Genomic DNA, 13,499 nt, shown 5'->3' with positions numbered 1-13,499 from the left:
AATTTTTAAACTTTAAATCTATATCAATGACAGATTGCTTGCACGCAGGACCAACTGCTCTATAAAAGTCTGCACATATTTTATATATATTTATCAATATGGTAACAGATTTTGCACATTACAAGTACATAGTTGGACTCCACCAAGTTTGTTTAGTTGTGTTGGAGGTGCTTAGCGGTGGGTGGAGTAGCACTGCCATTAAATGGAATCAAATACATTCGTGTTAGTTTCGCACAAGTGCATAAATGGTGATTCGTTCTGCCAGAATCCCATTTATGTAGCTTGGATTATGGATAGAGGCACCCCATCCGTGTATGAAATGAAATTGTAACTAATTCTAATCTTCGACTTCCGAATCACTGCCATGATCGGTACACTCCTTCTGTTTGGCTGCTTTCTGACTGCGAATGGTGCTCTGAACCAGGTCGCTGGTGAACTTCTGTACCAAAAGCAAGGCGTTTTGCAGCGGCAATTCGGAGAGAGAGTGGGCCATGAACTCGCCAAAGCCATGGAACTTGGCATACGCATTGGAAGTCGTGGGTGCTGATGGCTCTGTGGGGATGGACACTGTGGGTTGGTGGGATCGCGACTCATCAGCTCTGCGTTTGGCTGGTGGCTCCTCCGACTCCTCCTGCTCGTCTTCGTTTTCTCCCTTTTTGGGGGCTGCGGCTGCGGCTGCGGTGACTTTACTGATGACAAGCGCCTGCTGGCGACTCGGCAAGCTGTAGCTTCTGCCATTGGTGTTGGCCTTGTTGGCATTATTGCCATTCAGCATCTGCCGCTGGCTCCTTGTCGAATAGATGCCGTCATGCGGTGAGTTGATCGGAATGCTAGAAGGCAGACTGAATAAGCAAACGAACTGTGCGGCTCAACAGGGAACTCTCTGGCACTCACGTCAGCACTGTGGTCACTGGCAGCGATTGATCGTGGTCAAACTCGTCCTCCTCCTGATCATCCTTGAAGCTCGCCCCCTGGCCATTGCTGTCGCTCATGCCTCCGTCGAAGGTGTCATCGCAATACTTGCTCACATGCTTGAAGCTGCGCCGGCTGCGAATGTGATTGGCCAGGAACTGAAGGCTCTCGAATTGCGGCCATTGCGAGTTATGTGTGGCCACGCCGCACTCGATGCGGCGCTTCTCAATGTTGTAGCGGTTCCTCAGGTTCAGCATGCGCTCCTTCAGAACGGGAACTAAGGGAATAACAAGCCGATATTAATCTCTATTCGGAGCGATCTGGCGTCCTCCGCCTCCTGCTGTTCCTCACCATCGTAGCCGAGCTTGTGCGAGATCTGCATCCATTGTTCGGCCACGTGCTGTTTGTCCTTGTGGCGTTTGCACGAGCGATCGTACAGCACTGGCCGGGCGCGAAACTCACGTATTAGGCCAACATCGAATTCGCCCGTTTGCGCATACGAGGCGCGAGGACGTCCGCGTCCCTTTGGCGCTTGTGCTGGCAATTGCATGTCTTGTTCCATGGGCACTGGCGAATGAGTTTCTTCTTCCCTTTTAATGATCACTTGTTCCATATACATGAAAATGGTATTTGATTTTCTACAATTTGCAATGCAATATATACAATTAATACTTAACAAGTTGATTTAATGTTTTTAAAACTGAACTCATTCCAGAGACTTACTGAATGAATTTATGACGTTTAAAAGGCTACTTTGTCGACAAAAAAAACAGGTTCCTATTTTACGCAGCTGATCAACACTGAGTGTATCCTCTCTCACTATAATAGTGCAGCGCAGCAGTAGAATAGGCAAATGACAAAAAACAACGGTTAGTGGAGCAGAGGAATGAGAGAATCACAAAGAGAGCCAGCAAGTAAAATGAAATCATTAAAATATTTATGATAACGAAAACGAAACGTCAGCAGCGCAGTGGCAGCACTAGCAACAGCTCAGTAGCAGCAACTAGCAGCAGAGACCGCAACCGCAGCAACAGCAATAAAAACAAGACCGCGATTACCGTAAAAAAATATCAAACACAAACAATTAAACGGAAACGCTGCTCACGCCGACACTGACTTTGCTTCGACACTTCAAAGTCAATAGCATTGAATGGAATTTATTTTGTATAAAACAAGCCTACTTTAACTCAACAAATTAAGGCGAAGTATAAAACTCAAAGAGAAACATAGCAAACTAGACAACAAAAGAAAAACTACAATTAAATTAAATGCTTAATGAGCAGCACATTGTTTTCCACGCATTCCTAACAGTGTTTATGTTTTAGTTATATTTCTCTTAATTTATTTTTATAGATTCACACTCACCTCGAACAATTTTCCTACATATATTTTATTTTTACTCTCTATGTACAGTATGCGTGTGTTTGTAAGCGCTCTTTTCTCTCTCTCTCTCTATAATATATTCAAATTGTTGTTACTTTAAAAAATCAATACGGACGTAAATAAATTAATTAAGGAATGGCTGCCAGAGTACACAGCACAGCGGCGTCAGAGGCGATGGAGGAGGCAAACAAAATAAAAACCAATGCTCTGGTCCGGTCTCACGCTATTTCTCTTGCTCTCTCCTCTCTCGCTATCTGTATCTGCCACTCTCTGTTTTTTTGCTAGCAACCGCTCACACACAACAACTAGACGCAGCGAGAATAAATTTTTAAGTGAAGCTAACATTTATTTTTATATTTTTATGAAGAGGTACAGCTACAGCTGCAAACGTCGATAGTACTATCGATATCATCGTCGCAATGTGTATGTCACATTGTCTCTTTATTAATGGAAATGGTCGAACACGAAACAGAGATGCCATCGTGTCGTGAGTAGTTCGATCGTGATTGACAATAGTTATAGTAATACAGCACCATCTCGTATCTTATAACTTTCGTGGGACATTTTTTTGCACAGAAAATTCTAAATAACCTAACAAAAATATTTTTCCTACTTTAACGCACAAAAGATAAGACTTGTGACCTTGTTTATATTTAATATGTAATCTGACCTTAGTTATCAACTGGCATAAATGTGATAGATTCTGTTGTATTATTAGTTTTATTATTATTATTCTTTAATACAGGGAGATATTTCTTAAGAAAATATTTATTTTTACAGCATTTTATTATTTTATTTTCTTTATTTTTCGTCACGCGCACATTTCTGATAGTTTTGTGCTTCGCAACTTTAATTCAGATGGCAGCCCTATGACGTCAGTTTCCACGATGTGGCAACATGAATTTAACGGTGCGCGCGAGTTTTGTGAATTTTTAAATGTCAACTTACCCTTTGTATAGTTTCAGCTATATTCTCCTTTTAGTTCAGCAAAACATGACAATTCTGCAAAAAAATAAAATACATATGTAAATCAATATAAGTAGTTTGGATATGTACATAGTTAGTATATGGATATGTTACTACTCGTACGATGTGTCTGAAAAACCGCCCATAGGCCGGGACAAGTGCAATGTTTGTTCAAAATGTAAAACGTTGACACCTTCCCGTCCTACGGGCAATTTATAAAGTATTTTGAGCAGAACTGTAGTTTCATCGTACAGGATATATGTATGTATAAATATATGGCGCAGGAATATAAAGTTTCAACAGTACATGAAGAATCTTTACTAAAATTAAATTCCCGCCCAAAAACCAAAAACCAGAGCATTTCAACAGGTAGGTAAGCGTAAGCGACAAACAAAGCAAAGATCTCAAAGCCCTAAAAATCTCATATTTCAATAGCAGACAACAACAACAAAAACTGCATTTCAGATTAAATTTCCGCCCCTACTTGAGAATGGCTCTCACATGTCTCTGTGTCCTTTGTGCGGGCGGAGCGCAAAAGCAGCGCAAAAGCAAAGAAAAAAAAAGATGCCCAACAATAGTCGCTAAAAGGATCCTCCTGGACAGAAGTAGGAGGAGCAGCAAGATATTGAAGCGAAAGGGATCGCATAGGATCAGTCGGCTTAAGCAGGTAAAATTAAACTCTTGGCAAAATCAAGCGTTAAATGCCTTTTACTTACGCCTCAAATCATTTCAGAACAAGGGAAAGCACTACCATACATACAGATATGTATCTGGGGTGCATAATACAGATATAAAGATATACAGATATATATATATGTGTGTATGTATATGTATATGTATGCATGCTGAGGAATCTCCATTAACCGAGTTGGCCAACATCAACAAAATCTGAAATCCAAAGCGTGACAAATTCGTAGAAACAAAACCCTCGCCACTGTTGATTTGAGCGGAAGAATTGCCATAGCATCAGCAGAAATGTCTCTCAGTGAATCACACTGAGATTCGTGAAAACCTAAACAGAGTTCCTTCCTCTACTCATGCGGCGCGGCGGCGGCTCTTCCTTGCACTCAATTTCTTCAAGTGTGTGGAGAGCTGCGGCTGGACTGGGGCCTTATCTTACCGAAAGAAGCCGCGCAGAAAAATAATGATAATACTGAAGAGCGGAGGGAGGGGCGAGAATCGCGGCATTCATTGCTCGTATTTGTTTATTTGATCGCTGCGGGGGCTACAACGGGGCATTAGAGGAGGTTTTAATGTTGTTCCCTACTATGACACGACAGCAGCACACAGGCCAGGCGAGGCCAGGCAACCGAAAAACGAACAAACTCTGCAATAAATTCATATTTATTATTTATTTTTGTTAGGCAAATACGCCCCCAACGACATGAAGAGAGGCACCAAAGGCTGCAAGACATTCGGTGGGGCTTTGCTCTACTCATTGAGCAAATGAAAGGAACTCAAAAGCGGCAATCGTCCCAGCAGAGAGCCAGCCCCACAGCGAACGGAAAGCGGAAACGCAAATAGACGAGCGATAAAAAGAAAAGAACCATAAACAGTGGAGTGAAAAAAAGAAGAAAATGAAACAAGAACGGCACATAAATTTTAAATAACTAATAATTCATTGAAAAAGCTGCCCAGGAATGGAATGGGACTTGGAAAAGGGGTGGAGCGGATGGGATCGGATCTAAAGTCTCAAGTGGAGCAGAGGGGGAGGGGGGACACGCGAGGCGAGGCGAGGCCCGAGTGGTGTGCTGTGTGTGTGGTGCACAATATCATGTAATAATATTTGCTTAAGCCAACAGCTGACACGCCAGGCAATAACACACTTCGATATCGCCGTCTCCAGATCCGACATAATATATAGCGGCAGACTGTTGGACTGATCAACAATTCGTATCGATTGGCACTTCTACTCGTGCAGCTCTAGTTCTTTTTAGAAATTTGTTCTTTGATTGGAGCATTGAGCATTGAAAGTTGGAAAAATCATAATCTGTACCCATCAATTTTGCTCTCTTGATCTATGATAATTTCTTCTGTCTGTCCATTCATCTTTCCTGCTAGTTTGCACCTTACCATCAGGCCATAAAATATGCAATGTTCATTAAGGGCATTCACAGTGCGGTCTGTTGGCCTTTCTCCTGCACAACATTTATGATGGCTCGGGTCCGTCCGCTCGCCAGGCCAGGCCTTTTCCTTTGCCTGCTTTGGTCTGTTCTAGTTTGAGTAGAATCATTTTTAATGACTGCCAAGGCAGAGGTAGACTCACAGCCATCGACAAAGAGAGAGAGAGAGAGAGAGAGAGAGAGAGAGAGAAAGAGAGCGGAGCTAGAGCCCACGATTGCAGGATGGATGTAGGCGAGGGATAAGTGAACGGGAATGGTCATGTCCATGACTTCCAGCCAAAAACAGTTTGCATTTCCTATTGTTGTATTGCCTGATGTACTACAGATCTGGGGAGAGAGAGCACAGAGAATAACTGTATTAAATGGCCAGTGCCTAGGACCAGTAGACCATTTGGGGACCAGAGCAGCCACCAGGCACTAGGCACTACCAGACTTTTGTAGAAAGGTCTACTCTCTGCCCAGGCCTGCCTGAGAACTTCTCTCGCGTGGCTGTTACAATTTCTAGCCTCAACCTGGAGGAGAGCCTGCCTTCCCTGTGCCGCCTGCACCGAAAACCAGTTTCCTTTTGGCCAGCCCATTATCCCGTAGCATAGCACATAAAAGGCGTTCCACAGCTGAAGCTTGGGCCGTGCCTGGCTGTCTCATCTGTTGTCTATTTTGCAGGCAATCCTCCTCCCTGCAGTCGCCTTGTCTGCCTTGATGCCTGATGATGCTGCTGCCTGCCTGCTGCTGGGGGCCTGGTGGTGGCTCCAGCATGTTGCTGGCAACTTGTTGCTAACATACTACCGCCTGAGCATTTTTGATTTGATTTTCTTTTTGGTCTCTTTTCGTGATTTATATACTCTATGCCAGAGCATCCTACAATTGTCGAGTCAGTCAGAACTTTGAACTTAGAGCTTAGAGGAGATCTCTTGATATTCCCGATTATGTTTCTGTTTTCGATATTTATAGATGGAGTTTCACTTTTCCTTTATTCTGATAACAACTTTACATTACATCTCCTGACGCTTATAATCTTGAAGAGTATTCCATGTGTCTGCTTTCGTAGATCTCAAATTTCTTCTTATTTGCCTTTTTTTTCTTTGTAGATTTGGTTTGGTGTTTGGTCCAATGCAAACGTAATCGAAATGCAATTAAGATGCAGAGACGCAGAGCTTGAGAGCTTCAGAGGCTGAGTGCTAAAGTTGCATTTGGTTAGAATTTTTGACTTTTGTTTTGTTGCCACTTTGGGAGGGTAGAGCCGAGAGCTGAGAGAAACGTGGCTGCAATTTATATTCCTGGACAGTTTTTTAGAAAGTAGCATAGAGGAGTGCACCAGCACAGGCAGCAGGTCCCCACAGAACCCGGGGAAAAAAAAGAGTGGAGTGCCATTCGAAAGGCGTTGATGTTGAGAGGAACGAAACGATCTGGGGTATGGGTGTGTGTGTGTGTGTGTGTGCCTGTCTGTCTCTCCTTCTATCGTATATGTATGTATGTGGCATAATTAAAGGGTTACGCCATGGCCACGCCAATCTCAATCTCCATTCGATATCTCCTGTCCCCTGCCCGCCGCGCACTCTCCTTTCTCCGGTGATATGCATAACGGTGTTTAATTTGAGTTGGTGGCGCAAACCAAAACAGAGAGAGAGAACCCCACAAAAATGATGTCTTGGCACTGCCCCCTCCAACTCCATCTCCATGCCGTCTCCTGCAATGCTCAGAAAACCATTCTGGCCGACAACCCCCATATAGTATAGATACTTGTTTGCCCCGCACCGTCCCCTGTACGCCTTGCACTGCACTGCCTTAGTTGTACCCTGCATGACGACCACTCATTTGGCGTTGATATTGTTATGCCATAATATGGGCCGTGGCTTGTGCAATCATCAATCCAAATGGTCGGCCATCAGCGCATCGTTTATTGGGGTTTCAGTTCCTTCTACGAGTTCTCCAATTGATTGCTCCCCAACATACCCACATCGTACCAGCCAACATGTTGTGATTATCTCCACTCCTCCAATCTGCAGGTGAAGATGTCCAGAAATTACATAAATTTATTTCGAACGGTCTCTCTCAGTGTAGTTAAATGTGCATCACGTAGGAGAAATCGCGCACCACACAATGGGAAAGCATTTTTGATTGGAGTGTCAGCGAGCTCCAGCTCCCCCTGTTTAATTGCACAAAAATACATTTAATTTGATTAGAACATCATTTCCAAGCCATCTAATAGTAGAAAGAAATAATTATCAAATTTAACCATAGACTAAAACATTTCTTTAGCATGATTTATATACATTTATACATAGCAGTACATAGACTCCTGTAATTCAAAACAAGTTTGCATCGAAAAGATGTTATCAAAGTTAACCCAGAAGCCTAATGTGTTTTATATTACCCAGTTAAATTCGACATCGAAAATGCATTCGTATTATGCTTTCTACAAAGTGTTCTAGCAAATTTTCAGCAAATTACCTTATGCCATTACGTGGCTTCTCTTTTTTAATTGTCAAATAGTTTGAAAACGTGCTGTAATCTTGTTAGGGGCCAAGCATACAAGCCAGGCAGGATGGCAGACAGACGGACAGACAGGCCAACAGCTCAATTACTTCATTGGCACAGACTCTGCGGCAAAAGAGCCCCAGCCTCGTGGCTCGGCTCGTCGCGTCTCGAATTTGTTGCCAAGGAGCCGCCACGGAGCAACGAAGGCTAATGATTATCGTTAAATATGCGCCATTTTAAGCCCCCCTACCACCAACCACTCTATGTCCCAATGAAGTGAAGTCGAGTTGAGTTCTCACACAAATTAAAATAGCTTTTTCTACGCAAATGTGTACCCAACCAAATGCTGGGGATGCTCCAAATGTGGATTCTGGCATCTTGTTGAAGAATTTAAGCCTCAAATATCACGAAGCAGCAACCAAAAAATGTAAAGAGCTAAGCAGATTTTAAGCTTCTTTCAGCTTCATAGTTTATATGGGGCATTGTCTATATACACTCGTGCACAGAGCCATGGATGGATGGGGAGACCGTGTTAGGTATTCGATAGCGCCAATTTGATATGGCGGCAAGGAGCATCCACAAAAATTAAGTTTCCCAGAAGCGGGAAACGAAATTAAGAAAGAGAAAAAACAACAACAAGCACAAAATATACTACCTGAACGGAGAACCGAGAAATGCTGTCTGTATGGTATCTTCCTTGCTTTTGGACTTTTATGTCCGCTCAGATCGTAAAGCAGTTAGAAACGCTATAAGGAAGGAAATCTCTCGAAAAGAAAGCTGGTAGGCAAGCATCGCATCTCATCTCACAACGTGAAAATAAAACTATGTAAAAATGCCTGAACGGAGAAAGATGTGCCAAAGGAAGGTGTTTGCTCTCCGCAGCAGCATCAGCAGGAACTTGCTTCATTTGCGCTTCTGCCAGCCTTATTATTTTTCTTTTTTAATGTCTCAGGATAGTTAAATGAAATTAATGAGTAGTAAAAGCGAAGCCCGATATGTGGAGAGAGCAATTCCGTGAGAGGAGTACACATATTTCAAAGCAATCTTCACAGAGAGAAACGAAATCAATATCCAATCATTAATCGTTAACTAATTCCATGAATTCTGGACAGGACAGACGCCCAAACCACTCCACTCCACTCCGCCCAAAGATTCGTCTGCCGGCTACCGCCAGCCTTTTGCCCCATTTACCAAGTTCCGAAAACGCAACCAGACATGCCACATCGCCACTAAAGACATATATTTATGCCCCGAAAGCAACTTTTGGCGTATTTAGAACAGCAGAAACAACAAAAATTCACAAAAAATACCATCATCAGACCGAATTTTACATGTCCTCTCCATTTATTTTGTATCTATTATTTGTTTTTTAATTTTCAAAAAACTAAGTTCTAATCTATAAATCTGTAAGTTCCTTTCTTTAGCAACTGACCGATTTTTACTCTGTTTGCTTTACCACAGGCAATACCCCAACCAAATGGAAAGAGTATTTATATCAAGATAAAAATATTTTTCGTGCTGCCCTTTGGGACTCATGGGCCTCTCTGCTCGGACAGTGGCTATTTCGGGGCCTCTGCCTAAACCAAGTATTTACTGTTGTTGTTATCGTCTGGAGTCTTCGCGTCCTTCTTCAGGGATCTTTTGGCTGGGATCTGCTCCAACTCCAAGCTCCACTTCACACAAACATACACACACACACACACGTGCGTTTTGAATTCGATTTCGTCGACAGCGGCAGAAAGCGAAACAGAAACAGCAACAACAATCGACCATGAAACAATTTTATATTTTTGTGCAGAAAAAAGATCAATAAAATTTTACCGACAACTGTATTTGGTTCAGTCCGAGCCGACCAAGCCCCCACCACAGATCCACAGATATCCAGAGATTCAGAGCAGAGTGCCCCTAAAATTAGTGACCAAATTGTCATAAGAGGACAGAGGGGGAGCGGACGGCTGGATGGAGTATCGGGTCACATTTTTGGTTACAGTAATCATTCCACCAAAAAAAATCGAAAAAGATGAGAAGCCGAAGAAGCCGATGGAAACAATTTGAGTCTCAATCTGCGTTGTGTGTGTGTCTGTTTCGTAGAAGTCGAAAGTGGTACAAAAATTTGAGTTTCGTTTTGAAGATTTATGTGGGAGCAGTACGTGTTTCTAAGGGCGGGGGCTACGTTTGTGGAGCTATGGTAGAATCTATGGCAAATGGGCACTGTATAAAACAAAGATTGTTTGACAGTTTGATATGGATATGAGATAAATGCCTTAAAAGCTTTATCAGCAGCTAAATTATTCTACAATTTCGGAAGAGAAAAACAAATTTGAAATGCCCATTTAAAATATTTACAGTAAATCAATTTGTTCTTGAACTGTAACTGTAATCGGTTACTCTCTTTCGCTTTCGCCATCTTCCTTAAACTTTTATTGCGGTGCTTTTTCAAAGCTGTCACATAAAACTGTTTGTTGTCTAACTGTTCTACAATGGGAAGGAACACAATTTTAAAGCAAATGCAACAAAAAGAAAGTCGCCAAAAGCTTGAGCATAATTCCAGTGAAAACAGTTGCATTCAGACACAGAGAGAGAGAGAGGGTCAGCCGCCTTGTGAGTTCCTCGTCCTTGTGGAGCTTTCCAGCCAGCCTCCCTCCTCTCCTGGAAAGGTGCAGTAAAATTCCCAGAAATTGCTATGTGGGAGGCAACGCTGGAGACTGTTGGAAGAGAGTGGAGGGCGGGAGCGGGAATTGGCAGGCAGCCGTCACTAATGAATTTGTATGCAAACCGCAGACATGGCTGCGCTCTCCCCGCCCTCCCTCGCACATCAACTCTTCGGCAAAAGCCACAGTAACGGAAATGCGAGCGAAAAAAAGAACAGAAAGAAAAGAAGGATCAGAGAGCAACAACAGCATTATGTGAAATTAGTGCAGACATCCAAAAGGTGCGTTTTGTTCTTTTTTTTACGATTTCATTTTTTTTAAATGTTTAATGATTTTTGATTTATGCAAAAGCAATAAAAATTATTATAATGAAGGCGCTGACTTGGCGGCCTGGGCTCATGGGGAAGAGAAATTTGGAAAGAGAGCTTGGCGAAACGTGATGATGGAGGATGGAAGAGTAGTTCTGGAGGTGGAGGAGTGGTATGACGCTGCTTTTGCTGTTTTTCCGTTACTTCTTGAAGCTACCGTGCCAGAGACAGAGAGGGGGAGACTTGGAGACCAAGCATAAGAGAGACATGAGACATGAGTCAGTGTGTTTGTTTGAGCGAGGCGAGACAAAGAAATGTTTCTCTTTTTGTGCTCTCCTCCGAAAAGCACATGTAAATAAATCAAAAGGCGACAACGTTCGTTCCCCCCCAACCATTGGGGTGAGGACGGCACACTGAAATGTTTGCAGCAACAATGTTATCTTTTGCGTCGTAATGGCCTTCCACGTTTTCTTCTTTTTCTGCAAACTGTCTGCAATATTGATTCGTTATGTCATTGCGAAGTAATGGTGAGGGAATTGCCAAAAAGAGTGAGAGTGGTCCATTGCATAATCTCATTTACAGCTACCTTTTTTCATTCCAACCAAAAATTCTCTCCAGTTGCACTTTGGACATTAGCTGTAATTATTTGAGTACATGGGTGTGTGTGTGTGTCTGTCTTGTGGAGACTTCTCATCGGTGAGAGAGAGTCTTCATTAGGCTGCACCCAAAACGCCAAACGGTTAAACATAAAAAAGCTAACGGCACTTTTATAACTCAAGCATAGGATTACCTTTTGGGAGTGCATCCTCGCGATCTTCAGAGTTCCAGCGGCCAAAAAATTAGCGAAAAACCATTTCGGCGGCGACGAAAATGTTTTTTGCGCCAAAGCGAAGGCGGTGGAAGGTGGAGGCGGACGAGAAGAGATCCCCAAAGATGATACACAAGCAATCAAAAGAAATGCAATGGCGCTGCCTTCTCTCTCTCTCTCTCTTTCTCGGCCTCCCTGCCCCTCTCGTTGCAAAAGCAACTGCACTTGCCGATGCACCGTTAGGCTGCCTGCGCACTGGGGAGTTGAGCCGAGTTCAAGATCATCGCCGGCGCACCCATAGTGCTGCTAAGCACTCAAATTGTTGTTTTTGGCACATTCTTGGATCTCTATTCCGCTTTACTCTTTTTGCTTGTCACTGATTACTGATTTCTCCCTTTTTTGGAGGAGGGCGAAAGGGCACTTTGTTCTAACGGTTCTGTTCTACAGTTATCAAATATAGAAAGACGCGGCACAAACACAAAATTTAACAGTTTTACAGAGTCTTACCACACGATCGTTTTGCTTTGGCTTAAGCTTTTAAAACATTTTAAAAATATAAAACGATGTTCGACTTGTGGCCAGACAGAGGATAGATCTCCGCCAGGAACACTGGAAATAACAGAACTTGGTCACTTCAGACAGAGGCGGCACGGAGCGACACAACCGTTGCCGTCGAAGGTTTTGCGCGCAATTGAATCGTCCGCGACGGCGACTTGGCTCGTAAGCCACAGCCACAAACACACAAAACAACTCCTGCCGAAAGCGACAGCGACAGGCAGGCAAACACAAGCGACCGAACAGACCGGCTGCAGCTACAACTACAACTACAACTACGACTACAGCGACGCGGCGACAAAGCGACAAAGAGAGACTCACTCGATCTTTCGCCTGTAGCGGCACACACATAGGGGTGTTTCTGTTTTATTTTTTGCTCCTCTCCGAATGCGCATGCGCCGAAGCGTATAATACCCTCTCAGGGCCACACGTAGACCAATGGAAATTGGAAACTGCTGGAACATCCAGGAACAGAGTGAAATGAGTGAAAGGTTGTGGAAAATCAGGAGTTTGAGTTGTTGTTGCGTTGAGATTTAGATAGGGCTGGAGCTATCACATTATAATAGCGAAGCTTTTACACATTTGTCGTGGCATAAAAACGGTAGAAAAAATAGCTCTGGAATAACCTTGAACGAGTGGATGGTTGTGGATGTATAGAAATTTGATTGTACATGAACATATTGGCATATTTGTTAATCAAGAGATTCCATTGAGAAAATGAATTTTCATTAATGAAATATTTATGAAAAACAAACTTCCCACACAAACTGAAGTCTAAAACAATTCCCTTACCTCTTTTTGGATTAAATATCTGCATTCAATTAAGTTCCAATTCCACTCCATAGTCTCTAGAGTCAGATTCCCCAATGACTTTATCTTCTGTATCCTTCTCAAATGACTAAAATATCAACAACAAAAAAGTCCCGAAAAAGGCAAAATTAAAATAAAATAATAAGTTCAAAAAATGTTGTCCAGTAGGTTGAGTGCAGGCTCAACTAATGATCGCCCAGAGCTGGCGGCTGTGCTTGGTAAAAGTTGCGAACCTTGGGCCCGGGGACAACTCCATTAGGGCGGCCCACATTTTGTATCAGTCGAGTGAGCAGGTGCGCAGGGCCGGACCCTGGTCTCTGGATGGATGGATGGATCGAGGAGAGTCGCAAGGAAAGTTGGGGCGCGTGGCTAGAAAGATCGGAGGTGCAAGACGCGACCCGCATATCGCATCAGGACAATCGATGCAGCACGAGACATGTGTGCGGACAGACATCGAGGCGGAATCGGAGTCGGAGTCAGGGGTCGGTCGGGGGCTCAACTTAGC

At 43.3% G+C, this 13,499-nt stretch overlaps 1 protein-coding gene across 3 annotated transcripts; it reads right to left on the bottom strand.

Annotated features, from left to right (window-relative positions):
* Nucleotides 1-223: 223 nt before the first annotated feature.
* On the bottom strand, nucleotides 224-12,326 carry LOC117584902. Of its 3 annotated transcripts, none has more exons than XM_034274041.1 (5): nucleotides 11,612-12,326; nucleotides 3,244-3,297; nucleotides 1,264-1,550; nucleotides 895-1,189; nucleotides 224-830 (listed from the first exon to the last, which is right to left on the bottom strand). In XM_034274041.1, the coding sequence occupies exons 3-5, from the start codon at nucleotides 1,529-1,531 to the stop codon at nucleotides 338-340; spliced, it is 1,056 nt and encodes a 351-aa protein (XP_034129932.1). In that variant the 5' UTR covers nucleotides 1,532-1,550; nucleotides 3,244-3,297; nucleotides 11,612-12,326; the 3' UTR covers nucleotides 224-337. The 3 variants fall into 3 exon arrangements, with proteins under 3 accessions (XP_034129932.1, XP_034129933.1, XP_034129934.1); XM_034274042.1 differs by having other exon boundaries at nucleotides 12,137-12,326; XM_034274043.1 differs by lacking the exons at nucleotides 3,244-3,297; nucleotides 11,612-12,326 and adding an exon at nucleotides 2,278-2,360.
* Between the last annotated feature and the right edge of the window lie 1,173 nt (nucleotides 12,327-13,499).

Source organism: Drosophila guanche, unplaced genomic scaffold, assembly GCF_900245975.1.
Source record: "Drosophila guanche unplaced genomic scaffold, DGUA_6, whole genome shotgun sequence".
In the NCBI taxonomy this organism is placed as follows: Eukaryota; Metazoa; Arthropoda; class Insecta; order Diptera; family Drosophilidae; genus Drosophila; species Drosophila guanche.
This window is presented reverse-complemented; position numbering and strand designations above follow the sequence as displayed.

What these genes read in the sequence shown, in the direction of transcription:
- LOC117584902 (XM_034274041.1), bottom strand. Translation starts at nt 1,531, where the DNA reads ATGTATATGGAACAAGTGATCATTAAAAGGGAAGAAGAAACTCATTCG. An exon ending in GCACAAGCTCGGCTACGATG is followed by an intron (nt 1,190 to 1,263) that starts GTGAGGAACAGC and finishes TTATTCCCTTAG; the next exon opens with TTCCCGTTCTGAAGGAGCGC. An exon ending in CCAGTGACCACAGTGCTGAC is followed by an intron (nt 831 to 894) that starts GTGAGTGCCAGA and finishes TCTGCCTTCTAG; the next exon opens with CATTCCGATCAACTCACCGC.